We start from the raw sequence: 27,998 nt of genomic DNA, 5'->3' as shown, positions 1-27,998 counted from the left end.
AGGCGGCGGTGGCGGCCAGCATGGGCGATGGGGGCGCCGAGCGCGACCGCGGTCCCGCACGCCGGGAGTCGCACGGCGGCCGCGGCGGGGACCGAGGAGGAGCGGAGGACTCGGGTACCGATGCCGGCCGCCGGAACCCCAGGGAAATTGCAGGGACCTCTGCTTCTAGCCCCGCGGGCTCCAGGGAGAGCGGCGCGGACAGCGACGGCCACCCCGGGCTCGGTGAGGCAGACCACTGCCGCCGCATCCTGGTGCGAGGTAAGCGGACAGCTCGCGGTCCTGGGTCACCGGATTCCCGCCCCCCCCCCCCCGCCCCGCTCTTCTGCTGCCTCCACCTCCCAATTCATGTACTCAACCGGTCAGTCATCACTCACTCATTCATTCAGCTAGTATTATTCTGAGCGTCTATTGTGTGCTGAACGTTGAGCTGAGTGCAGGGGACAAAGCGGCGAACGGGACCAAAGAGATCCCCGTGTCACTGCCTTACATTTCTCAGCCTCTCGGGCCGGCCGCTCACCCTAGGCCCATCCCAGCCGCTGACGGTGGCGGGGGCACAGGCGCGAGCGCGGGATGCCGAGAGCCGGTCCCCGCCCCGCGTCCCAAACGGCGGGTGCGGAGAAAAGCGTCACGAGCGCTCAGCGGGGTCAGGACAAGGAGGGACTAGCGTCCGGAACCCCGGGAGGAAAAGGCCGGCGCTCCGCTCCGAGGCCAGGCGCTTCCTCGCCGCCTGGCCAGCCTGGTTTCTCATTCCCAGCGACGCAGACCGCACCGGTTGCTCGCGGAAGAGGGCACCCGGGCACGGAGCGCGGGGTGCGCGGCGCTTGCCCGCCTGGGCTTCGCTCTTTCGGCTCCCACTTCCTCGCGGCGCCCGGGCCCAGCCGGTTCTCGCTGCGGCCTTCTCCCGGCCTGGCCTTTCGCGGCTCTCGCTTTCTCCTTCGCCCTTCGCCCTCCTCTCTTCTTTTCTGGCCTTTTCTCTCTGCCGAGCGCTCCCCAGCCCTCTTTTCCTACAAGCGCTTCTGGACTGCGCCCGAGTACCCGGCTCCTCCTGGTCTCCTCGCTTCGAGGTCGAGACTTCCCAGACCCTTAAAGCGAGCCTCACTGAAGCTGCAGGCTCAGCTTTCGCCGGATCGGGGCCTCGCCCAGAGAGATGGGAGGAGAAAGGGAATTCCGGGGTCTTCCCGTCAGCCTGTCCCTAGGCCTCGGCCAGAGCCTGAGGTCTGTTTCCCCCAGCATCTCGGAGCGCGGGCACCGGCAGACCGAGAGCCCAGAAGAGGCCACACGCCTGTAAAGGCTCCCCCCCCCCAGGCCTCCTCCAACTCCCTAGCCCGGCTTCCTCCCGCGGCCCTTTTACTGCGTCTCCTTCCTGAGTGCCCTCTTGCAAGCGGCTAGGCTTTGCGAGGCCACCGGCCAGAGCTGATTTCCCTGGCCATCAGGTCCTGGGGAAGGGAAACCAGCTTGCTGCTGGCCCCAGGACACTCCAGCGCCAGGATCCCGAGTTTGTCTGATCTGACCTAGGCCACCCACACACAGACGGGGCACCTTGGCCTGGTTTTGCACAGCTTCCCCACAGCCGCTGGGTTTGAGTGGCTCTGGGAATCGGGGACAGGGCTAGTGTTGAGCATGGAGGCAGCCCAGTGTAAAGTCAACTGATAGACTGTCTTGTACACAGACTCAATGGCCCTGGTCTTCTGAAAACACTCTTGGTGTCAGGTGTGGTCCCCTAGAGATGGGGCACTAAGGGCTGCTCTGAGGGAAGGCTCGGGCTGAGGCAGTTACAGGACTGGGTATGAGGGGGGTCCCCACCCAGCAGCAATTCCAGCAGGTGTGTGGACCTTTGAGGCACCTGGGATTAAGTTGGATCCCTCTCATAGACTGTAGGATGTCCTGAATACAAGATATAAGCAGCCAGTTTGGAGTTCCATTGAGAAAATCTGCAAGGCTTCCGGAAATGAAGAAATCAGCCCTTTAAGCCCACCCTCCCAGATTAAGACCCTCAAGTCCCTGGCTGCGACACTCACCACCTCATACACTATCTGTGGGTATTTGTGAGTTCCAGACCATCGCGAGTTCTATGCCACCTATCATCCCTTCCACTCTACTAACTCTGCATGTAGAACAAATAAATTCTGTGTACAGATGGCCAGTTTAATAATTCCCAGTTGTAAACTCATAGAAGGTAGGAGTGTGGTAGCATGGAGGTCACCCACGCTAGGAGTAATCCACAGCAGGACAGAGATGAACACCCCTCCAACACACACAGACTGTATGTGGAACACCTTGTGTGCATTGTCAGGAGACATGTTTTTATAAATGCATGTGTGCACATACAGTAATGCATTATATTGGTATAATATAAAAAGAAAGAAAGAAAAGGTACATAAGGTCCTCATAAATCCCTCTGCCCTTTCTCATTTAATGAAAAAAAGGTTATTTCAGGCCTGAGATACCTGGCGTGTCATTTAACCCTAATTGCTCCCTAGCCAGGGTCACCTGTGTCCCTCCTGGCCCCACCCGGGCTCAGGGTAGAGGCTCTAACAGATGAAAAGCCTGGCGTCAGGATGAATGTTCCTCCAGTGTGCTTTAAGTAGCAAACGCATTTTGCCCTTCACCTCCCAGGACATAGCCTCCCAAAGTACTCTTGGAGGAAATCATAAAAAGGTAGAAAGGGAGGTGTTTGCCTTCACAGACCATTAGGTTGCTGATGGGGTGATAGTTCTGGGAAGGAACCCCACTTCCTCTGGGTCTTAGCACTTCTTTCTGTTTCTTTCAGTCCTGATCTCTTGAGGGGAGTTCCAAGGCACAGGGGGATAGGAGGAAAGTGTGTGTACTGGAGTTAAATGAAGTTGGGTTGGAATACCAGCCTTAGAGCCCTTTAAATTTAAGCCAGTTTCTTTGTCGCTCTGTGCCTCATCTTCCTCATTGTACATAGAAACCCACAGCTGTCACCTTGAAAGTCAGGGCTAAATATCAGAGGTGTGATGTCTATAAAATTGCAAACGCCCAGCAGGATCTCCAAAAATATTCTGTTGAGCGAAAGGGGGTTGCTCTGAGGTCACCCACAAACCACTCAGGGAATGGGCCTCCTTCGTCAGAAGCTTCCTCCAGCTCAGCTCAATCCCGCTATCGGGGACTTGGTGTCTTTTTGCCTTGGCAAAATGCTGTGCCTGTGTTGGGAGGTGAGCAGCCAAGGGGTTGAGAGCTGTGGAAAGGATTAGTGCCACCTTGCAGACCACGAGGTGTAGCCTTCCCCCAATCCCCTTCAAGAACCCTCACTCCACCAATCACTCAAGTTCCCTGCTGCCTCGGCGAAATGCGGGTTAGGGAGCCAGGGAGGCGCACCTTGCTACATCCCCACCTCAAAATGGAGGCCGCCTCAAGCCACACACGGACACAAACAAGGCCACAAAGATGACAGGGGAGTGTGCACAACAGGCATGTCCGCGCACCACCACCATCCCGTGTACGCAGCCAGGCTCCTACGAGATGAGTCAGCCCCGCAGGCCACCACACACCTCCGCGTGCACAGCCCCTTGGCCGGTGAGGAGCATGGATGGGGGAATCCTTTTGTTTTATACTTGGAAACGGCGCGCCAACCATGAGCTGGAGGCAGTCAGACAGACCACCTCCCAGCCTCGGCTCTCACCGCACGGGGCGGACCAGATGTAATGGCCTTTTCGCTGGACCTGGGACACCGGCAGTTGGAAGACGAGGACCAACTCTCACCCGAAACTTCCAGCAACCTCACAATCTCTGTTCACGCCCACACACTCAGTTGTGCCTGAGTGATTCCCAGATTAATCCGGATGCAAATTCAACAACCCTTCTGGATAGAGCCGGCAGGGTCGCCTGCTAGTGTCACCGACTTCTGTGAATAATGGTCAGCACCGCTACCTGCTCCCCTGAAGGGGTCCCTTAGGCCAATGGGTGCCAACACCCCATTCTGGTTGCATCCTCTGTCCTCAGCTCAATGTAAGCACCTTGGCCCCAGGTGAAACAGGATCACGCTGCCCCCCAGAGCACTCCCCTTCTGTGAGAAGTGGAGAACCCCCCTCCTCATTTCTACACACCTCTGGCGGCAGGAGGACAGGAAAAAATTAGGGACCCCATGACTGAGTGAACAGCTAACCCGCCCACCACGACCCACTTGCTGAAATGCTTTCACATGGGAGCTTGATGGAGCGGCCGGGGTCTAAGGACATAAGAAAACCCAGGAAGAACAGGGCCTCCAGCACCATCTAGCAATTCTCGATGTGGATGTGGGTGTGGGGAAGGGAGGCACTGAATTTAGTGGAATCCGTGCCCACCACCCATCTGGGGGCAGTGCTGCTGTGTTCCAGAACGGGGAACCTCCAAACACTTAAACGGGCTGCACGATGGCCTGCACCAGGCAGGCCCTGGCTTCCAGACTCATCCGAAGACGCTGGGCAAGAGGCCAAGGCCTCTGGGGCTTGAGCTGAGAGCGGCCTGGGTGGGTGGGGGAACAGACTCCCCCCTCCTGCAGTCAGATCTGGGCTCAGCTTCTCTTCGAATCTGCTTGCTTTCTGCTTGGATTTACAAAAGCCACCGGACGTACATTGGCTCAGCCCTGACCTTGCAAGCCTCATCCTACACGTCGCAGCAGCTCCACAAGGGACACCTGCCCACTTGCCCAGCGGGCATTTGGACAACCGAGAAGGTGGGGCAGATTTTTGTATGTAAATGAGCACGGGATTTGAGTCCCAGCTCTTGGGCCATTGGTGGACCTCAGGCCCCTGGCCTCAATCAGAGTGTGAATACGCGCGATTACCCAGGCCCAGGCCCCAGGCAGCAGTCGAAAGGTTTAATGGTTCAAACAGGGCCTGCACTTTGGAATGTTGGTTTTATATGTAATTTTTAGTTTGGGGGCTTGTGCGGTTGTATTAGGTTTGTTGTTGTTGTTTTTTTTTCTTTCCCTGGGATTGTTTTTGTTCTATGTTTGTTACGTTTTTCCTTTTAATTTGTTTGCTTTGGCAGAAGGACCCGCATTCTCCTCAAGGGTCTAGAGCAGGTGCTATCCTTTTAGTCTTTATTTTCCCCTTTACACACATGCCGCCTCCCCCAACACACACACAGAAGCAGTCCCGGCAACCGAATGTGTCCTCTCATTGATGTGTTGTGCGTGCAGTTTGCATTTTTAGGGAACTCTGCCAGGCTCCTTGTGTTTTGTGCTGTTTTTGTTGTTCTGGGTGGTAGATTGGGCTCTAGTGCCCGTGGACCCACTGCCACATCGCCTGGGTGTGTGCCACACCCACGTGCAAACACACACACATACACACACCTGCAGGGTTAGAGCTTCTAGGTGCTCCCCTACCCTCCGCACCTCTATCTCCCACCTCCACCCCTTCACCCTGCAGAGCAAGGAGCCTGGGACAGTTGAGCGAGTGCTTGCTCCGGAGGGGAGGGAGGGGACTGTGGGAGGTGTGTGTCCTTGGGCTGGTATAGGTAGATGGTTGGCTCTCGTTGGGGACACTGGCCCATTGTGCACCATCTATAGGGAGAGGGAGCCTTTATGGGTCCTGTTGGCTCTAGGCCATTTCCTCAATTACCTTGGATTGAGCCTGGGGCTATAGTGGCCCTGAGCTCCCTCCCTATATCTCTTTGATTTGCAAGGGGGGCACAGGAAGCATATTAATTATACTTCTATTTCCTGTTTGCTTAATATAAAATAAAGATTGGCCTGGGGCGCCTGGGTAAGGCAGTTGGTTAAGCGTCCCACTTTTGTTTTCTGCTCAGGTCCTCATCTTAGGGTCACGAGACTGAGCCGTGTTTTGGGTTCCCGGCTCAGCGCAGTCTGCTGGAAACTCTTGTCTCCCACTCCCTCTCCTCCTCCTCCCGCCCTCCCTCTGCAGCGCTCTCTCTAAAAATAAATAAATCTTAAAAAAGAAAATAAAGATTGACCTCACTCCTTGTTAAGCCGTCGGGGTTACACGGCGTGTATTCGCCCCACCCCCACCAGTTCCCTACCCCAATTTGAGAAACTCTGATCGAGGACACCGAGGCAGGGTGGGCCTGCCTCGGAATCCCTGAGAGCTGGGTGGTCTCCCCCACCCATCCAGGAGGGAGGTTGGAGGGCCTGAGGGTGCCAGGGTGGCCTCCAACAATGCAAAAAGGGCAAGACAGGACAGCGCCAGGACGGGATGTGGTCTACAAAGCAGTAGAGTGGACAGAGGTGAGAAAGCCAGGGCCTGGAGCGCAGGGGTGGGTGGGGATGGGACTGGGTCGGCTCTTAGGTGCTAGCTGGGGCCCCGCAAAGGCCCCTCGAACCATTTCTCTCCCAGGTTCTCCTGCGGTCTTGCCTTTCATTTGTTGATTCTTTTCACAAACATCAGTGAATACCTACTAATACCAGACCCAGGTGCTAGCGCTCAGCTTCCCAAACACGAGACTGTCTCAGACACTGGGAAGTGCGGGGTTCCTGACCCGCCCACCCTAGAGGTGGCGGGGAAGCGAGGCCTGAGCGAAATTCCAGGGAGGCAGGTGCTGGGATCCGCGGACCTGACCCTGCGCCAGGACCACGGAAGAGGTCACCGCGCCGTCCAAATCCACCATCTCCCCGGATGTGTTCTTAGCACACAATACACAGTATTTGTGTAGTGAATGAAAGGAGACAAAAAAGCAGTCAATGTCGCCTATTTCTTTTTTTTTTTAAATTTTTTTATTATTATTATTTTTTTTTATTTGTCAGAGAGAGAGGGAGAGAGAGCGAGCACAGGCAGACAGAATGGCAGGCAGAGGCAGAGGGAGAAGCAGGCTCCCCGCCAAGCAAGGAGCCTGATGTGGGACTCGATCCCAGGACGCTGGGATCATGACCTGAGCCGAAGGCAGCTGCTTAACCAACTGAGCCACCCAGGCGTCCCCGCCTATTTCTTTAGGTAGAAGACTGCAACGCCCGTCCCCGGGAGCAATGTTCATTCTGAGACGACGTCCTCATTTTTTTGACGTTACAATACCGTTTCTTTTATGAAACCATGATGGTGCCAGAACCCAGAATAATTGTTAAAACATAAAATTACCAATGCCAAAAAAAAAAAAAATTACCAATGCCATATTTTTAGAATTTTGTGCAGCCCTCTACTTTGCGAACCACCGAAATATAAAACGTGGAAAACCTCTAATATGTTTCTTTGACTCCTCGCTGGGTCTCCAGGGCCGGTGCGGGGGGCGGGGGTGCTAGAGAGTCCAGTCCCTGCCGGAGCAGGGGGTCGTGACAGGCGCAGGACGGTGAGGTCGGTAGTGAGTCTCCCGCTTCTCTGCGGCTGTTAGTGCGAGACTCGGCGCGCAAAGCCAGCCGGGGGTGAGAAAGCAATACCTAGGTAAATCCGCGCCCCCCAACCCCCTCCGCGCTCAGTTCACAGGCCTCCAGCCAGCCGCCGGAGCTGCACATCTCTGGGTGACCAAAGCCGGCGTGTGGGGCGGGTTTCGCTCCTGCTGCCGCCCAGCGCGGCGGCACGTGGGGCTTCGGGCAGCCCGGGCCGGGCTCCAGGGCCACGCTCACACCGAGAAGGGCCCGCGGAGGATTGCATTTCAAAAAGCAATAGGGACTCCGCGTAAACAAAACAAAGCCTGGAGCGGCTGAAGGCTCCCCCAGATGGGCACAGTTCGCAGTTCCAGGTGCGTCCTTCCAGATTCTTCCACCCTCGCAAACAAACGTTGAAAAAGCGGAATCGTCTTACAGAAGCTGTTTGGCAACATACCTTTTTAAACACATTTAATCCGCAGGGGTCATCTTTTCGGGTCAACCATTTCGCGCTGTCCCGTGACGGAATCAGAAGGATCCGTCCGGCTGGGGAAAGCCCGACTTCTCCCAACCGCTGAAGGGATGTTCCAGTTGTTTTTCCCCAACAGAAACACCGTGCAATAAACTCCCAGGGCGCGGGGCTTTGCGCCCTTGAGTATTTCCGTGAGATAAATTCCTGGCAGTGGGACTGCAGCACCAAAAAAAAAAAAAAAAAAAAAAAAAAAAAAGTTTACGCACAGCACAATTTTTAAAAACGTGTTTTTGTTTCATTCCAAAAGAGTAACTAACTCCTGTGATTCGGAACTTCACAACGTGGTGGCGGTGTGTTACGGACGCCGGGAACAATCTCTCCCATCCCTGCCCTCCGTCTTCCCGTTCCCACCGGCTCTAAGACATTTGTCCTTCCAAAACCATTTCATGCTTATGCAGGTCAGGGCCCCTATTTTATTTTTTCTTGCATTTATTTATTTATTTATACCCACATGGTGACATTTCCATATTTTTCAGCACCTTGCTATTTTTCACTTACCCATATATTTTGGGATGTGAGGAATTTCTCGTCAGTTTTTTCCCAGATGCATAATATTCCATTTATATGGACTGGGTGGGCCATAATGTATGTTGCATAACCCATGTCCTATTGGTGGGCATATAGCTTTGTTCTCATATGTTGCTATTATATACAATGCTGCAATAAATAAACTGGTTTTCGGTCATTTCTACGTGTGTAGATATGTGTCTAGGGAAGTTCCTAAAGGCAGATTACTGGGTGTGTTTGTAATTTGGAAGATAATGCCAAATTGCCTTCCGACTGTGGTATACCACCCCACTCCCCACCCACCCCCACCCAAGCTCCAGCTCCAGCAACAATGCCTGAAAGTGCTTCCATCTCCAAATCTTTTTTTAAAAAAGATTTTGTTTTATTTGACAGAGAGATCATAAGTAGGCAGAGAGGCGGGCTGGTGGGGGGCGGGGGGAAGCAGGCTCCCGGCTGAGCAGAGTGCCCAATCCTAGGCTTGATCCCAGGACCCTGAGATGTGACCTGAGCCAAAGGCAGAGGTTTAACCCACTGAGCCACCCAGGCGCCCCTGTATCGCCAAATCTTGCCACCACGGTTTGTATTGTATATCTTGATAGATACTAATTGTTCTTTGCAATTTATACCCTCATATTGTCATCTTGTTCTTTGTAGTTTATATCCTCATCTTTTCCCTCTGCCCATATTGGGTATTACGCATCTTTTTTACCTTTGTCAATGGTATAGGTGTTAAGTAGTGCCTCATTGGCATTCTAATTTTTATTTCATTTATTATTAGTGAAGCTAACTATCTTTTCATATTTACTGACCAGTATATTTCTTCCGGTGTTATCTATTAACTCGTTTCTTTTGGCCACTTTTAATTTTCAGATATTCCTTTCTGTGCTGATGGGTAGAAACTCAGCATTAAGGATAGTAGCTCATTGCTTTCAATATGTGTTGCAGTTTTTTTTAAAGTTTATAATTTCCTTCTGATGTCTTTTATTTTCTGATGGATAAAATAACCTTCCAATGATAAAACCAACCATGCTGTTTTGCTAGATCATGTATAAGTGGAAACTTCTTCATTTTTCCCCAATAAAGCATGTATACTCCCAGGATATCACCTCTCAAATTTTCTCTACTAATTGAAAAATATAAAGATGTAAGTGATATATTACAAGAGTAGGAATTGTTTTTGCAAAATTTTTTCCATTTTATAAACATTTGTAGACACCTTGCTGTCTAGAACTGTCTTGTTCTTTGTGTTTTTTTTGTTTTTTTTGTTTTTTTTAGATTTTTTATTTATTTATTTGACAGAGAGAAATCACAAGCAGAGAGGCAGGCAGAGAGAGAGGAGGAAGCAGGCCCCCCGCCGAGCAGAAAGCCCGATGCGGGGCTCGAACCCAGAACCTGGGATCATGACCTGAGCCGAAGGCAGCGGCTCAACCCACTGAGCCACCCAGGCGCCCCTGTCTTGTTCTTTGTAACAGCTGCATGATATTCCATTCTTCAGATATAATTAATTTAGCCAGTCCCCTATTGATGGATAGTTAGGTTGGTTCTACTTTTCCACTACTACACACAATGCGTCAGTGAGCATCTTTGTATCCTAATTTGGACAGATGATTTTTTTTTTAAAGTCCCATTCATGAGACAGTCTGAAAAATGTGGAAATGTGTAGGACTTTTTTATGTTAAGGAATGACAGGTAATGTTTTTGGTTGTGACAGTAGTACTGTGGTTTTTTGAAAGGAAGTCTTTCTTAGAGATACACAGAGAAATATTTCTGGATGAAATGATATGATGTCTGAGATTTGCTTAAAATTATGAGGACAGAGAAGAAACAGGATTGCTTATGAATTTATAATCATTGCAGTTGGGGAATAGGTACATCAGAGCTTTACTATTCTCTCCAATTTTGTGTATGTTTGAAATTTCTCATAATAAAATGTTTAACATAATAAGCATTATTTCACATGTATCATATTTAAATTGTGATAAGTATTTCCAAAATTCATACCAAAAATTTATACTCCCAGCAATTGTGTATAAATGTGCCATTTTCCTCATTCTTCCAACCCAGGTATACTGAGTCTTAGAGTGAAGTTTTATCAAGTGGAAAAAAAGTATTTTTATTAGCATTTTTAATTACTAGTGAGTTAAGCATGTATTCAGATACTTAGTCCTCATTTTAATTTCATCTTCTGTGAATTTTTTATTCATGTGCTTAGCTATTTCTGTGTTTATTATTTTCTTATAGTTGTGAACGCTATTTTTCTACTAAAGAAATAATCCCTTTTCCTGTGACATGTGTTGCAAATATGCCCAAATCTTTTCCTTTTTAAAAAATTTTCTGTGAGGTTTTTTTTTTTTTCTGAACTCAAATTTAAATTGTAATCAAATCATAACTAATGGTCCTTTCTCTTGGGTCATTTAGTTCTTTTAGAAAGTTCTTGTCGAACCGAAGATAAAACTCAATTTTGTTACAATAGTCTTTGCAACAAACCAAACAAAAATGTACGCAAGGTAAGATTAGGGAAAATTTTTCCTCCCTGACCAGCTTCCGATCCTGAACAGCGAACAGAAGAGAGGTGTTTATCCTGTGGACTTGAGCCTATGTAGGAACAAGCATACACATCCACACACACACACACACACACACACACACACACACAGTGTAGTCTTACTTTTTGCTATTTGTAAAAATAGGTTTGTACATACTTGCTGTTTTTGTAAAGTAGCATGTAAGGGGCATCCAGACTGGTATATGGGGATGTACCTCATTCTTGTTAACGTATGCATAAAAGCCAAAGGCCTGACTAATATTGTGATTTTGTTAACAATATTTCTACTGATAAACATTGAACCTTTTCCTTTATTTTTTCTCTTAAAAACCATGCCCCAGTGAGTCTGTCTTTATCAAAGTGTATCAATATTTCTCTGTCATAGAAACCTCTATCAAATTTCTAGGACAGTGGAATTATTGCAGTTTTTAATTTAGCTAGGTATTGTGAAATTGCACTCTACAAATATTCTTATAAAAACGGAGCTTGAATGGGCCTATATTTCCCTCATTTTTGCCAGCACATTTCCCCCAGGCTGATAGATAAAATATGGCGTCTGGAAAAAGAAAAAACTGTATCTCATTTGCTGTTCTAACTTCCGTTTTCTCTGATTCCCTCTGAGGTTGAGTATTTTTTCATAGTTATTAGGCGCTTGGATTTCTTCTTCTCTGAATAAACCTTTCATAAAATTTGCTCAGTTTCCCACCGCTGGACTTTACTCCTCAGTCTCTAGAAGCTGTTTGTGCCAGACATTAGGACTCTGCTATGCAGGTATTATGAATATTTTCTCCTAATCTGTTTTTCGTCTTTTAAATGTCTTGTCCTGCAAAAGCTTTAATTTCTGGGTACTCAAATCTGTCCTTTATTTTCCTTTTAAAAATTTGTATTTTTCTTCAATTTTTAGAGCTTATTTTTATATGAAGATTTTCATCTATCTTGTGTTTATTTTTGCACACAGTATGAGATGAATTACTTTATTCCAAATAATGAGCTAATTGTCCAAAAGCCAGGTCTTTTTTTTTTTTTAAGATTTTGTTTATTTATTTGACAGAGAGAGAGATCACAAGTAGGCATAGAGGGGGAAGCAGGCTCCCCGCTGAGCAGAAAGTCCACATATGGGGCTCAATCCCAGGACCCCGAGACCATGACCCAAACCAAAGGCAGAGGCTTAACTCACTGAGCCACCCAGGCACCCCAAAAGCCAGGTCTTTAATAATCTTATCTTTCCTCCCTCTAATCTGAAATGTCTTCTTTTTTTTTTTTTTTTAAGATTTTATTTATTTGACAGAAAGAGAGACAGTGAGAGAGGAAACACAAGCAGAGGCAGAGGGAGAGGGAGAAGCAGGCTTCCTGCTGAGTAGGGAGCCCAATGCTGGGCTCGCCCAGGCCCTGGGATCATGACCTGAGCCAAAGGCAGGCGTTTAACAACTAAGCCACCCAGGCATCCCTGAAATGTCTTCTTTGTAAAAATCCTCATATATGCATGGATTTGCTTCCAGATTCTTGTGCGGGCATCATACCATTTTAGGTGCTGTAGATTTGTAATATGTTCTACGGGGGGTGGGGCGGGTAAAAGCAAGCATTTTCACCTCATTCTTTCACATTGTTTCCTCACTATTCTTCCATTTTTAATTTTCCCAATAAACTCGAAGATGAATTTTCCATAAGGAATTTTTATAATAATCACCTTGTAGATTAAGGCAGGAAGGACCTTGTCACACTTTAAAATCGGCACATTACCAGCTCATCATGCAAAGGAACTACCTGGGTGCTGGGGGTTGAAATCAGGAAGGGCTCTGTGGGCATCTACTGGGAGAGGGACCAGGAGTGGGTAATATTTGGTCCTAGAGGTCAGGGGCATTGGCTAGCCATTATTAGTCAGAGATGACCAACTCCCGCAAGGCAAAGTCTCCCTTGGACAGGATCACCCTCTCCCATCCCCCTAGGACTCACGCCTCTTTGAGGAGACCAGAAAGGCAGCAAGCCTCAGGGGTGCATTTTCATCCTAACAAGTCCCTACCCACAAGGAGGCCCTGGAATTAAAGCTGTCCCTCTTTCTGGGTGCTTCCCCCAAACTCTACCCAGAAAAGGAAAAAGGAAGGGGGTTGTGTCCAGGGGGCTAGGTTTGGCCTCCGAGACAACCCCAAATCTTAGAGTTTGAATAAAACACAAGTGTACTTCTCACTCTCATGATAAGTACATCACAAGTAGGCTCAGGCTCAGTTTGGTACTCAGAGATCCAGGCTGATGACCAGCCATCTTGACTCCTATTTCCAGGACCATCCCAGTGAGAGGGAAGGGCCATGGCAGATTATGAACCAGTTTTTAAAGTGTCCACCAGAAGGTGACCTTTTCTTTTCTTTTTGGCTAAATTCAGCCATATAGTCGTATCTAATTTCAAAGTGCAGAAAATTAGTACAACCCTACCATGTGCTGGGAGGGGTTGGAAACACAGGTGAACAACATTCATAATTTATCCATTAACTTAACTTTGATGAGTAGCCTTCTCTGTTATAGCTAAAGTAGCAACTACACACACACACACACACACACACACACACACGCACATACACACTATGGTTATTGGGTTTTGGTAATTTGGAGAGGGTCAGCAATATCCTCTTATCTATGTTTTATTGTCATCCCAGCATTTGTCATTACATACATACTCATTTTTTTTTTAAGATTTTATTCATTCATTTGACAGAGAGAGATCACAAGTAGAGAGGCAGGCAGAGAGAGAGGGGGAAGCAGGCTCCCCGCCTAGCAGAGAGAACCCGATGCGGGGCTCGATCCCAGGACCCTGAGATCATGACCTGAGCCGAAGGCAGAGGCTTTAACCCACTGAGCCACCCAGGTGCCCCTACATACTCATTTTTAAAGTTTATTGTTTTTCTCTGTCCACAGTACAAGGTCTAAGGAAACAAGGACCTTGTTTCTTTTGCTCATTTCTATATCTCCAGACCCTGGAATAGTATTTGGTACATAGTAGGTGCTCATTAAATATGTATCGAATGGTTGGATATGAATATGTGTTTCGTTTACTTAAGTGGGATATTACTGCCTATGTTATTCTGTGGGATATTACTGCATATGTTATTCTGTAACTTTGTTTCACTTAATGTCAGTTCATGTAAATACTTTGTCCTTCTTTTAAATTGCTGCACTCAATTTTGTAGTATGAATTACCATCATTTGTTCAGTCATTTCCCTTGTGGGGAACCTTGAGGTTGCTTTCAGATTTTCAAAATTTTGAACAAAGCTGTAGCAAACATCCTTACATATACTTTGGAGCACTTGAATGTATGCTTTTCTGGATAAATACTTACTAAAATAAAATGCTAGGGCAAAAGTTACGTGTGTCTTATGCAGCCTAAAAAGGCGGTGACAGTTTACAGTCCTACCAACGTTAAATGGGAGTGTGGCACCTCCTACAGTTCATCATTGATTTATTAACCTTTCATTAATGTCCTTCCAGTCCTATGGGAGACAAATGATTTTCCATCGTGTGAATTTGCAGCATCCTGATTTCTGTGAAGCTGTGCTCATTTTTCTTTTTTTTTTTTTTTTTTTTTTTAGATTTTATTTATTTATTTATTTGACAGACAGAGATCACAAGCAGGCAGAGAGGCAGGCAGAGAGAGAGGAGGAAGCAGGCTCCCTGCTGAGCAGAGAGCCCGATGCGGGGCTCGATCCCAGGACCCTGAGATCATGACCTGGGCCGAAGGCAGCGGCTTAACCCACTGAGCCACCCAGGCGCCCCTGTGCTCATTTTTCTTATGTTTATTGGTCATTTGGCATCTTTTTCTCTAAATGGCCCAGATAAATTATTTGACCATTTTCAGTCTAGACTATTTGCTTTAAAAAAAAAATCGTTTATTATTGCATTATAGATAATTTCTTTACCTTTTTAAAAAGTTTTTTTCTTCAATTTTTAAAAAATATTTTATCTTGGTAAAATTTGTGCTTTTGTCCTACAAAAGGCATTAGCTTTAATATAGTCGGCTATATCCTTTGTCTTTCCTTTACAGCTCTAGTTTTATATCTTTTTTAAAAGATTTTATTTATTTGACAGAGAGAGACACAGTGAGAGAGGAAACACGGGCAAGGGGAGCAGCAGAGAGGGAGAAGCAGGCTTCCTGCTGAGCAGGGAGCCCGATGCGGGGCTTGATCCCAGGACCCTGGTATCATGACCTGAGCCCAAGGCAGATACTTAACGCCTAAGCCATCCAAGTGCCCCTTCTCCCAAAAGTGACATTTTGCATATCTATAAAACATTATCAAGGGGTGCCTGGTTGGCTCAGTTGATATCCCATGGACTAGCTGTACCCCTGTTTGCTTAACCACTCACCTGCTGAGGGACATTCAGTGGCATGTTTCCATGGGGCTGGTTATTACAAATAAAGCAGCTGTGAACATTCATGTATGGGTTTTGCCATGAACCTAAGATTTTGTTTCTCTAGGATAAGTGCCCAGGAGTGTGGTCACTGGGTTTTATGGTAATACATATTCAACCCTTTAAGAAAGTTCCAGGTCATTTTCCAGCATGGCTGTACCAGGTATGTTCCCACTGGCAGTGCCTGAGAGACTGAGTTTCTCTGCATCCTCCCAGCCTTGACACTCTCAGTATTTTTTATTTTAGCTATTCTAATTTGTATTTCTTGTGATTTTTAACTTGCCTTTCCCTACCGGCTTGCGATGTTGGGTATCTTTTCCTATGCTTATTTTTATGGCCCGTTTTGATATCTGGCGGGCAAGGTGCCTATAGGATTCCTGCCTTCCCTGACCCTGAGAGGAAGAGCTGACTTTGTCTGTTCCCTGAGGCAGGAATGCTTGTCTCAGCTCTTCTACAAGAAGGAAAGGACAGGGGACATATGTGATTTGACCCCAGTGGTCAGGAACATAGGCTCAGGTGGTCTCCAGAGGCTCACTGAGGAGACGTGAAGCTGCCAGCACCACATATGACAGCTGCCACCCTTCCTCCAGTCTACACCCCCCAAAACACTTTTAATAAAATCAAGGCCTTTGGAGATAGAGTTACTTGGGTGTCGTGACGGAGTTCTGAGACAGGTCTCGTAATTGGAAATAACAGGACTTGAACAAAGGGGACCCAGTCAACGGGGTCACAAATACTACCTCCCCACCTTTTCGGAATGTAGAAAGTACCAGGAAGAGCCAGTCTCCTAGATCATACAGTGGAGGATCCAGGGGGAGTGGGTCAGATTTATCCTCTAGGGCAGAGATTCTAGAAGCAGAATCCAGAGTGGTGAGGCTCACAGGAGTCCCCTGCCAGACAGCACATTCCAAAGTCAGGTCCTTTCCTGTACCCCTGACCAAAGTTGTTTTTTTCTTTTTCTGTACCCAAGACCAGAGTTCTCTTCATTATAACCTATCCACTGAATCATTATGCATTACCAAAAGATGGTCTTCATAAGGTAAAGTGAGGCTATTTATACAGCTGATGGAATAGTGTCCGTGCGGCCTCAGCTAAGTTACTTAAAATGTGTTCCTCCACTTCCCTATCTGTAAAATAGGACTAATAAATAGTTCAGCTCCACTGGGACATTGGGAGGGTTTGGGTGCATAGAACAGTGCCTGGCCCAGAGCAAACATGGCAGAGGTGTCTGCTTTTATTACGCCTAAAACATGAGCAGCCCCGCCATATGCTTCTAGAGGGAGAACATAGATTGTCTCTGCCCCTATAATTAAAGCTGAGGTATATATAGGCAAGCCTCCTTTCCAATTCATATTTTACTTTTGCAGCACATTTAGTTGTTGTTTCTCAGTTCTTTGAGTGGGAATATCTAGTGAACGTAGACTGCAGGGATTTCAGCCACTCTTGAGGAGGCTTCAAAATATTGGAGACCCTGTGCACAGATGGCATTGGTTTAGGACCCAGGAGGGTGGTCCTGTTGCTCAGAACTAGGTACAAGGGGAGTGGTAGAAATCTCGTCCCTGGAAGGCACTGTAGCAGCTTGATGTGGTGGCAGTGGTCCTTCGGCTCTTTCCTGGGGATCCCAGCTCCCTAGGCTGCCCCCCACCCCACACTGGCTAGCTTCTTCATGGACCCCAGGAGGGTCTGTGGACTGAGTGTTCCCCTATGCATGCACATGCCAGCACAGGGCTCAGGACCTGGCCCTGGATGCCTCCTCCAGTAAGCCTTACCTGAGTGATCAGTCCCGGTTCTAACCCATCCTTTCCTCTGCACTTGAGGACTTGGTATATCTCTGTCCATTTGTCCTTCTGCTCTGCTGAGGGAACAGAATCCTGGCTGAGTCAGAGTGAATCCTTTCTGCCCAGACTATGGTAGAGGACTTGAAATTTGTAATGAGGCCCGTTCACATATATTTGCCCAATAGATACAACATACTACATTGGATGATGAAGGAAGCTCAGCCCAGAGAGGGTAAGCCACTTGTCAGACACCACGGAGCCAGACCCAGGCAGAAGAGTTCCCCATTAGATCACACTGCTTCTTGTGAAGATGATTGTTGGTGGCCTAACTCCTTACCTAGTGAACTAACTGGCCTCTTTTCACGGCCCCTGCAGATGCCAAGGGGACCATCCGGGAGATCGTCCTGCCTAAGGGCCTGGACCTGGACCGGCCCAAGCGGACCCGCACGTCCTTCACGGCCGAGCAGCTCTACCGCCTGGAAATGGAGTTCCAGCGCTGCCAGTATGTGGTGGGCCGGGAGCGCACTGAGCTGGCCCGCCAGCTGAACCTCTCTGAGACCCAGGTAAGCCAGCAGGGCCAGGCCACTCCACCCCCGGCCTGTAGCCTGGGGACTTTGTGGGGTGTGAGGCCTTGTGGGCTGCTACTGGGAGACCTAGCTTGGAAGGACTTTGGACATGTATCGGGGAAAAGCTGAGAGTTAGAGGTAAACCAGAGCAGTAAATACAGTGGGAACAAGAGAACGCTGGCGTAGGCCCATAGGGGGCCTTCTGAATGCATCTGCCACTTTGGGGTGGGATATGAGAAAGAGCCAGAGAAATAGGAAGGAGGGGGGTCCAGGATGCAGGGAGTGAATCAGGGGGTGTTGGTGCCAGAGGGACCTTGCAGGAAAGGAGGGGGAGGGGTTGGCTTGCCAGGAGCAAAGATTCCAGGAAGAGAAGAAACATCAAAGAACTGAGTTGGGAGGGGCGCCTGGGTGGCTCAGTGGGTTAAGCCGCTGCCTTCGGCTCAGGTCATGATCTCAGGGTCCTGGGATCGAGCCCCGCATCGGGCTCTCTGCTCAGCAGGGAGCCTGCTTCCTCCTCTCTCTCTGCCTGCCTCTCTGCCTGCTTGTGCTCTCTCTCTGTCAAATAAATAAATAAATAAATCTTTAAAAAAAAAAAAAAAACTGAGTTGGGGACTTATTCCCCCAATTCTGGGCCATCCCCCTGCCCCCCTCCATACATACCCTCTATACACACCCTTTATCCCACTGTGCCTCAGAAGTTCTTGCTGGAGAGAAGGAGTCTGAACACCCCCTTCACCCAGGAAGGGCTTAGCATTTTAACAATAATAAGCTTGACCGGAAGGAAAACCTTTTGTAAAGTCAGCATGCATTCTGTGTGAATGGAGGCATTTCAAGCTGTAACAGATGCATGATAACAATAATGGTAATAATACCACTGAGGACCTGCTGTGCCCAGGAGCTGCTCTGTGGGCTCTGCGTAGAGTAATTCACCAAGGCCTCCCAGCAACCCAGTGCAGTTAAGTCAGGGGTGGCTGCTGTCCTGCGAGCCTGGGCCATCTCCACCTGGACCTGTTTTCTTGCAGCTGCCAGTCGCAGAGCCCTGAACCACCGGGCCGATGGCCCCAGGCAACAGGGACCCTCGCCCCAGCTATGCTCAGTATGGAGGCTGGCAAGCCAGGCTCTGCCAGACAGAGGGCTGCAGTGGCTGTACCAGGCCAGAGCTCCTGGAGTGAAATGAGGCAGAGAGTCACCCCTCCGTACCTGCCCCTCCCTATCCTAACTGCCCTCTGCCTGGCCTCACTTTGCCCGCACACTATACCTGGAAACTTTACTCCTTCTCCGTCCTCGGCCTTCCCCTGCTCTGCCCCCTAGACACCATAGTGTACCTGCCCTTGATGGCTGAGGCCAAACCCCTCCTCTTCCAGGAAGACTTCCATAAGACCTCCACCTGAGAGACCCTTCCATATGGCATGTAGCGTGTGTGTGTGTGTGTGTGTGTGTGTGTGTGTGTGTGTGTTGGGCACTAGCTAGCATACACTTCCATGGGACAAGAATGTGTTTGAAAGCCACATCTCCTTTTCAGGTCTCTTTGGGGAGCTCAGCACACAGCTGGGCAAACAGAAACCCCCCACCCCCACCCCAGGGAATCCTCAATTTACTGACTCTTGCTTACTCCCCTCCTTTCTCTTTCCCCAGCCCCAGGCCTTGTAGGTCCTATAAGGCACAGCTGACCTTTACCAGGACCTCTGTACCAGGCTCTGAGTACTCGAGGTGTCCTAACTCCTGTCGTCCTCACCACGACCTTGTGGGAGGGGAAGGAGGTTTTTCTTCAGATTGTACTTCTGACGCCCAGTGTGTGGTGTTTCCCAACACCAAGAGCAACCAGTTCTCCCATTGTCTCCCACCAACTGGGCGTCAAACTAGTCAATTCAGTTCTGATGCAGACTCCTGCAGTGAGCACAGACGCCACCACGTAAGGCTCAGTCCCACAGGACAGTCTCCCATCTGGTGCCAGGTGCAAGTCCCCTCTGGGCCACCTGTACTTCTGACTGGCCAGCTGGAAAGTTGGGAGTTCCCACATCTCCTTCCTTGGGTTTGGCGGTGTGTTGGAATGGCTGGCAGAACTCAGGAAAACATTTTACTTTCATATACAGGCTTATTGTAAAGGATAGAACTCAGAAATAGCCCAGTTTGGGGCAGGGGAGAGAGACAGCCAAAGAGATCCATAGAGCAAGCTGTTGGGGTGGGGGTGTTCGAGGAGATTCTGTACAGTTTCTGGGTGTGCCAGACCCCAAGACTCCCACATGCTTATCAACCCAGAAGCTCTCAGAATCCTTACTGTTCAAGAGTCTTTATAACCCAGCCCCCTCCCCTTCCTGGAGGGCAGGGGTGGGGACTCCAAACCTTTAATCATTGGGGGGGTGTCTTTCTGGGACCAGTGCTGCCACCTGAAACTGTGCAGGGCCCACCCTGAGTCACCTTGTTAGCATAATCTCAGATGTGGCTTAAAGGGACCCGTTATCAATGATAAAAGACACTCCTATCACTCAAGGAATTCCAAGTGTTTTAGGGGCTCCCTATCTAGAACCAGGGACAAAGGTCAAATATGTATACTTTTTAAATACCAGAAGAGGCCTTTATTATTTCTGCTTTAAAGAGAGGGGAACTGAGGCACAAAGAAATTAAGTAACATGTTCAAAGTTTAAGGCAGGCATATTTGGGGAACATGGTTGGCTCAGTCAGTGGAGAATGCGACTCTTGATCTCGGGGTCATAAGTTCAAGGCCCACACTGGATATAGAGATTACTTAAAAATAAAATATTTTAGGGGCACTTGGGTGGGTCATTTGGTTAGCATCAACTCTTGATCTCATCTCAGGTCTTGATCTCAGGGTCATGAGTTCAAGCCCAGCATGGAGCCTACTTAAGAAAAAAAGTCTTGGGGCGCCTGGGTGGCTCAGTGGGTTAAGCCGCTGCCTTCGGCTCAGGTCATGATCCCAGGTCCTGGGTTCGAGCCCCACATCGGGCTTTCTGCTCAGCAGGGAGCCTGCTTCCTCCTCTCTCTCTGTCTGCCTCTCTGCTTACTTGTGATTTCTCTCTGTCAAATAAATAAATAAAATCTTTAAAAAAAAAAAAAAGAAAAAAGTCTTGAAGAAAAATAAAAATCAAGTAGGCACATACATTCATTAGTTCAACTAATCTTTACAAAAAGATGGCTTTATAGGTAGTACTATCCCCATTTCAGGAAACTCAGAGAGGTTAGTAACTTGCTCTAGGTTATATAGCTAAAATTCAGTGGAATTCTCCATATATTCACCCATACCTCTGTTCAAAAATATTACTAAATACTTACTACATACAGGTACTGTTCTCAGCACTGGAAACGTAGCCCAGAGCAAAACGGACCAGGCACCTAGCCTCATAGCAGCTTCCATTCTGCAGAGAAAGACAGATAGCATTTATTTATTTATTTATTTATTAAAAGATTTTATTTATTTATTTGATAGAGATCACAAGTAGGCAGAGAGGAATGCAGAAAGAGAGGAAGGGATGGGGCACCTGGGTGGCTCAGTGGGTTAAAGCCTCTGCCTTTGGCTCAGGTCACGATCCTAGGGTCCTGGGATCGAGCCCCGCATCGGGCTCTCTGCTCAGTAGGGGGCCTGCTTCCTTCTCTCTCTCTGTCTGCCTCTCTGTCTACTTGTGATCTCTGTCTGTCAAATAAATAAATAAAATCTTTAAAAAAAGAAAAAAGAGAGGAAGGGAAGCACACTCCCTGCTGAGCAGAGCGCCCGATGCGGGGCTTGATCCCAGGACCCTGGGATCATGACCCAAACCATAGACAGAGACTTTAACCCACTGAGCCACCCAGACACCCTGACAGATAGCATTTAAAGAGTGATGAGTGCTATGAGGCAGATAAAACATAATAAAATAGAGACTAGAAATCTTTCCTTAGGGTCATCAGGGAAAGCTTCTTTGAGGAGATGGGCTGAGGTGTGAATGACGGAAAGGAGACAGCCAGAGGAAGAGCCAGAAAAAGAGGAGTCAAGACTCAGAGTAAACTGGCAAGACCTGGAACTAGCATAGAATGTTCTGGAAGTGTCAGAAGACCAGTGTGGCTGGAGTTGGAAGGTAATAGGGAAGGTAGGTAGGGCAGAGCAGATAGTGTTTAGAGGCCACAGTGAGGTGTTGAAGAGAGGACTGGCATTTTACAGAGATCACTCTGACATCTGGAGAATGAGGATGAGAGGGCAAGGTGGGGCTACTGCCATGTTGTGTCAAGCTCTGGGTGATGGTGAAGGAGAGAAGTGAACTGATCTGAGACGTACTCTGATTTGGAGATAGAGCCTGTTAGGACTTGCTCATCATGAATTATGTGCACTGGGCAAGGGAGAGAGAAGTGGTTGGGACTGGAACAGGTGTATGTGGAAAAATGGTCACATATGCCACATCCCACATGGACGAGTTGAGAAAGTCGGGGAGGAGCAGGACAGTGGGAGAAAAATCTAGAGTTTTGTTTTGGATCAGTTCAGTCTGAGATCCAAGTGGAAATGTCAGGAAGATATGTCTGAGTTTTCTCAGGGGGTTGATGTTTCTCTGATTTACCTAACGGTCTTGGTCTGGGTTCTTCTGGGGGAAAGGATAAGAGATTCCTTCAAGTGTGCTCAAATGATGGATGGACTTCTAAGGGATGAAACAGGAGGCACAGTCTTGTGGAAATCCAAGAACAGGAACCATGGTGTAGCAGGCCTAGTAGAGAGTGGAAGCTGAAGGTCATTTTGGACCCGAGGGCTTCAATGCCAAGTACAGCCCTGCCCTCTGGAGCTCCCAACTATGCCCCCAACTGCTCTCCAAGTGACTGCCTCTGTCCACTTCTCTTCCTCCTGCCAACCAGCATCTTTGCCCTCTTCCTGGTTATCAGGAGGGTCCTAATTCAGGCAGAGAGAGCATGGGCTTACTCAGGGCCCATTCTCATTCCCTATCTCCTCCTTAATCTCTATATGCTAGGTTAAGTTGTCTGCACTTTTAATGAGAGCCCCCTTATAGGACCTGGTGGGCAGAACAGTGAAGCCTTCCCTCCCCACCGCCTACAGAGTTCTGCAGGCTGAGGCATTCTTCAGATGTAGGGAAAATGAACCAGGCAGGACACAACTGACCTCTGGCCCTGGCCTTGCCGAGACCCTGAAGGCTGGAGAGCAGGTGGGGGTCTCAGAAAGAGCTATTTCTTGGAACCATCAGAATCACCTCCCCTGAGCTCCCCAGAGCAGCATGTGCTCTTCCCCACATCAGAGAACTAGGGTGGTCCCACTTAGCCCAGTTCTCACTGTGTTTAGAAACCCCCTGATACACCTCGTCCCCATGCTTCATTTCAAGGAGAACATATGGTGCTTGGTTAAACCAGTGTTTCTCGAAGTGTGGTCTGCAGACCACCTTTGTGGAGAACCCCTGAGGTTCTCATTAAAATGCAGATTCCTGGCTCAGATTCCATGCTCAGCCCACAGGTTCCAAGTCAGAATTTCTAGGGAAGACCTAACAACCTCTGTATTTTTCAACTGATGTGGTACCACACTGCTGGAAAGACTTCAGCGTCTGCCAGACACTTTACTGAATCCACTAGTATTAGCTCATTGAGTTATCACAGCAAACCTATGAGGAAGCATTATTACAATCCCATTTTACAGATAAGGAAACTGAGGACCAGAGAGTTTAAGTAACTTGCCCCATGCCATTCTCACTAATCAAGGAGGGGCCGGAGTTGAATCCAGGTCTGTCTGACCCCAAGATCTTCACTGTCTTGTTTGCTACTTCTACCAAAACATCTACAGTCTTGTAACTCTTACCGACCTGTCCATTTTCCCTGCTACTGGTGTCTGAGAGCTAAGTGGGTGAGTTTTAGGTATTCCTGTTTCCTCAGCACCTGGCAATGCTGACATGGGCTGGATGCTTGCTGTTTATGTGTTGTATGAATGAATGACTAGAGGCAGAGCTGGAAACAAGAAAAGAAGACATGGCTGTGGAGAAAAGGAAGGTGGGAGGCTGGCTCCAGGACCTCTGTCACTCGGCTGACCTGGGGGACTTCTTCAAGGCCAGGGCCCCAGACAGGCTGGAGGCTGAAGACAAAGGGCCACGTCCCAATACTGACTTGGTCATCCCTTAGCTCGGATAAGAGCAGCTCTGGCTCCTCGACAGTTACCTTAGCCCCATACCCATCACGTCTGCCCCAGATGACTTCATCCGGAACCGCAGAGTAGGGGGTACTTTCCAGGTTACAAAAACCAGGGCTATCGCAGATACGCAAGTATCTGGGTTTGGGCTCACAGTCACAGGAAGCAGCCTCTTCTTTTTTCTTTTTTTAAGATTTATTTATTTATTTATTTATTTGACAGACAGAGATCACAAGTAGGCAGAGAGGTAGGCAGAGAGAGAGGGGGAAGCAGACTCCCCACTGAGCAGAGAGCTGATGTGGGGCTAAATCCTAGGACCCTGAGATCATGACCTAAGCCAAAGGCAGAGCTTTAACCCACTGAGCCAGCCAGGCACCTCAGGAGGCAGTCTCTTAAAGATCAATGCCATTTCCAAATCCACAGTGAGGCTTGGGGTTTAAGGCCAACCATGAGCCCAGAAAGGGGGACAGATGATCTCCCAGAAAACACCTCCCTAGTCCTGGCAGCTGGCTAGAAACCACGCCCCTCCCCTCGTGTGCCACTCACGGACTTACTGACTTACAGACTCACCGTGTGGTCCCTTGTGGGTAAGAGGGCCCCAAGCATTCCCTGAGTTCCAGGGGAACCAGGAGAAGGAGGAGGCAGGATGGCAGCCTGCAGGGAGACACAGCAGGGCACCAAGAAAGCAAGGGGAGGCCCGCGTCAGGAAGTATGCTTCTGCACAGGATCCAGGCCCGTCCAGTGTGTCATCGAATTGGGCCATAAAGGACCTGTACCCAGATTTCACCCTGAGAGGGTGGCCCTGGTGGTGGAATTGAAAGCTTCCTTGAGGAAAGGGAGGGACAAGCCCAGAGGCTATGAGCCTGTCTCTTACTTGTTTGCTGAGCCTTACAAATTGGCCCTTTAGGGGCTGTGGGACTGATGATAGGAAGTAGATGGGCCTGGTGCCTTGCCCCCACCTTTGCAGCTCCAGCATCTTCTACCCCAGTTCACACATCAGAATCACATCCAGAAAGTTTTAAAAAATATGGATGCCTAGGCCTCATCCTGTAGAGATTCTGAGCTGGGATGAGGCATGGGCATCCGGCTTTGCTAGAAAATGACTCCAGGTAATCTCAGGGATTGACAACCCCTGATGTGGCCCATAAGGGCCCAAGAAATGGGCATGCCAGACCCCAGCCCCTGCCCCCGCTTCCCTCTTCCCCAGGAGACTTCTAGACCTGGGGCCAGCCCACATGTCCCTCTCCCTGCCCCCCCCCAACCCACCCAAGCTTTGTCATTCCTCACGGATCACATTCTTCTTACTGCCACTCCCTTTGCTGCCAGGAGTGGGTCAGTACCACCCTCCCCCTGGACCCTCAGCTTCCCCAGGACAGGAATCCTGACTTCTGGGTCTGTCCTCTCCCCCTAGTTCAGAGCCAGGAGCTCACATTCCGGGTAGGCCAGACACCATGCGGAGCCGTCTACATGGACTTCCTTATCTGATCCCTGCAACAGCCCAGGTATTTTTGTCCCCATTTTTGAGATGAGAAACTGAGCTGGGGCATTCTTGGGGTGGTACCTCGGTCCTACAAGAGCCACTTCCCCAAGGGTCTGGAGGGACCCTTTCCTGGAGTTCCAGGGAGCGACAAACTCAGGAAGGTTTTCTTTCCAGTGGCTTCCTTCAGCCATACTTAGTCGAATGCCCTTGACCTTCCCTTACTGCTATCTCCTTCACATGTCACCTCTTCAGAGAGGCTGTGTTTGCCACCCACTAAGTAATGAGCTAGTCCCCTCCCCTCCCTCTCCCCCTCCATCCTGCAGCCTTTTCCCAAACCAGTGTCTCCAAGTGCGGTTCTCAGGTCTGGTATCCCCCGCAAACTGTTCCCTGTCCAGGACGAGTTAGGTGCACAAAGGGAGAGTAAGTGTAATTCATTTTAATTGTATTTGACAAAAACATTGGTCCACAACAGACTGGAAACTTTAAGGCGGTTCCTCAGCACGAATAATTTGAGGGACACTGCCCAAAGCCCTTCACGCCCCCTGACAGTCACGCTGTTCTCATTTGCCCTTCTTCGTCCCCTCCACACCAAGGATTTGCTCTGCTTTCATCCCTGCTCATTCCCCGCCCCCCACATCGAGGGCACCGCCCAGCAGGTAGTAGGCACTCAGTACATAGCCACTGAATGAATGATTGAGTGAATGAATGAAGGAAGGAAGGAAGCCCTCAATCTCAAGTACATCCCATAACCTTCTGGTTATTTCTATCATTGAAACTCAATCCAGTCCAATTTAAAACACCAGACTCCTGTCTATTTCAGATCTCCTCTTCCTCCCCTTCCCGACTCAGAACAGGTCTGACTCACCATTGGGGGCGCTAGAGGAGATGGGGTCTCCAGGCATCGCCCCAGGGGGCCTCCACTGGGCCCTCATCCTCACCCAGCCAGCCCTCCCACTCCTGCCTCCTCTTTCTTGCCTCTGGGCTCCTTCCCCGGAGCCACAGGAGTGGCTGGCCTCCCTTACACCCTCGCAAAGCTGGAGTCCACCAGCAAGGCCATCCCATCCTTTTTTCTCTTGTGCCCTCCCCTCTGTGCCGCCCCACCTTGTCTTGTGGGCCCACACTGCCCCAGCCAGCTGCCAGCCTCCTGAAACTTCCAGGCCAGAAGCAAGCACAGCCTCTGCACTCCTGGGCCACAAATCTAGGCGCAGTCGTGCTGGGTTGACAAGCGTTCCGGCTGGGGGAGGAGCGTCAGACTCTTCTCTCAGGTCCTTCCAGTCCCTACAAATGATTCTTCCATGCTCCTCACCCTCCGTGAGGGGAACACCCTCTCCTCCTCCTAGTGGGAAGGAAATCCTGGCACCATGAGGGCTGACCACTGAGCTTCGCTCCCAGCCTCCAGTTTCTTCTATAGACTAGAATGGGGCTCGGAGGACCAGGCGCTGGGTGGTGGGAGAGGCTGTTCCTGCCTCCTCTCCTAGACCTGGGGAAAGGGGCTCTCTCTGCCCTTTTTTTGGTGGCTGCACTTAGATGTGGAGGACTTGGCACCTCTTTGTCCCCAGGTTTGAGTGTGTGGCCCTTGGAAGCCCCCTTGGCAGCCTTCTGTATGCTGTCACACCTGGTGTCGCGTTAGGAAGCCTGGGGGCCTTTATAGAGCATGAGGGGGGAGATGTCTGCTGAAAGGTTCACACAGATGGGGACAGAAAGCTCCCTTCAGAGGCAGTGTGGGGGTCGAGACCAGGAGCAGTGGGATGGTCCTCACACTTGGCAGCTGGTCCCTGCCTGGGACCCCATGCTTCCCCGGGCCCCTTCTCGGGCCATGCCCCTCCCTATAAGGTGAGCGCTCTGTGAGCCCACAGATGCTGCCTACTGGGAGTCTGTGTCCACCTTCTAGATCACACCCCATGTCCATGATCTGGAGGGTGGGTCCCTTACTGGTTCACCCCGAGCAGGCTGGTGTGGAAAGACCTCAGTGACATTCTGAATGCTCTTCTCCCCCCTTTCGCTCCACCCTTGCTCCCCGACTTCCCACTCCCTTGCCCTCCACGTCCTCCCTCTCCTTCTCTCCTCCCACCTACCCCCTCTTTGCTTCACCTGTCCCCTCTCCCTTTCTGGCACCCCTTCCCACCCTGTGCCCCAAGGTGAAGGTCTGGTTCCAGAACCGCCGCACCAAACAGAAGAAAGACCAGAGCAGAGACCTGGAGAAGCGGGCGTCCTCCTCGGCCTCCGAGGCCTTTGCCACCTCTAACATCCTGCGGCTGCTGGAGCAGGGTCGGCTATTGTCCGTGCCCAGGGCCCCAAGCCTCCTGGCGCTGACCCCTGGCCCACTGGGCCCACCTGCTGGCCACAGGGCCACCTCACTGGGTGACCCCAGGAACTCCTCCCCGTGCCTCAACCCATTGACCTCGGCCTCGGCTTCGGCGTCCCCGCCACGGCCACCCCCTCCACCAGCGCTCTGCTTTTCGACGGCTCCTCTCCTGGACCTGCCCGCCTGCTATGAACTCAGCTCCTCAGCCTTCGAGCCCTACAGCCGGCTGGAAAAGAGAGGAGGCAGCCCTGGAGGTGGCAAGAAAGCCAATGTTTAAGCCTCCAACACCCTGTGACACTGAGTTCCCAAGCACGGCACTGTCCCTGCCTGCCCTGCCCCGTGGGCTTGCGGGAGCCCGGCTCCCAGAGTGCGGGGGCAGCACGCGTCCGGCCCCGCCAGCACCCCAGCTCAGAGACTGTCCACCGGAACGCCTTGGTCCTGCAGCTTGTGCGTGTGAGTGCAGTGTGCGTGTGTGTGCCTCTCACGGAAATAAAAGGAAAACAATGACAAGAAGGGAAACGGAGTCCCCAC

The 27,998-nt window shown here is 49.9% G+C and overlaps 1 protein-coding gene across 1 annotated transcript; it reads left to right on the top strand.

Moving 5' to 3' along the window:
* On the top strand, positions 1-27,956 carry VAX2 (ventral anterior homeobox 2). Its single transcript, XM_047746476.1, has 3 exons — positions 1-258; positions 17,389-17,576; positions 27,301-27,956. Exons 1-3 carry the CDS (start codon positions 21-23, stop codon positions 27,742-27,744), a joined length of 870 nt encoding a protein of 289 aa, XP_047602432.1. The 5' UTR covers positions 1-20; the 3' UTR covers positions 27,745-27,956.
* Positions 27,957-27,998: the final 42 nt, after the last annotated feature.

This window comes from Lutra lutra, chromosome 9 (genome assembly GCF_902655055.1).
Source record: "Lutra lutra chromosome 9, mLutLut1.2, whole genome shotgun sequence".
NCBI lineage: Eukaryota > Metazoa > Chordata > Mammalia > Carnivora > Mustelidae > Lutra > Lutra lutra.
This window is presented reverse-complemented; position numbering and strand designations above follow the sequence as displayed.

What these genes read in the sequence shown, in the direction of transcription:
- VAX2 (XM_047746476.1), top strand. Translation starts at nt 21, where the DNA reads ATGGGCGATGGGGGCGCCGAGCGCGACCGCGGTCCCGCACGCCGGGAG. An exon ending in CCGCCGCATCCTGGTGCGAG is followed by an intron (nt 259 to 17,388) that starts GTAAGCGGACAG and finishes CGGCCCCTGCAG; the next exon opens with ATGCCAAGGGGACCATCCGG. An exon ending in TGAACCTCTCTGAGACCCAG is followed by an intron (nt 17,577 to 27,300) that starts GTAAGCCAGCAG and finishes CTGTGCCCCAAG; the next exon opens with GTGAAGGTCTGGTTCCAGAA.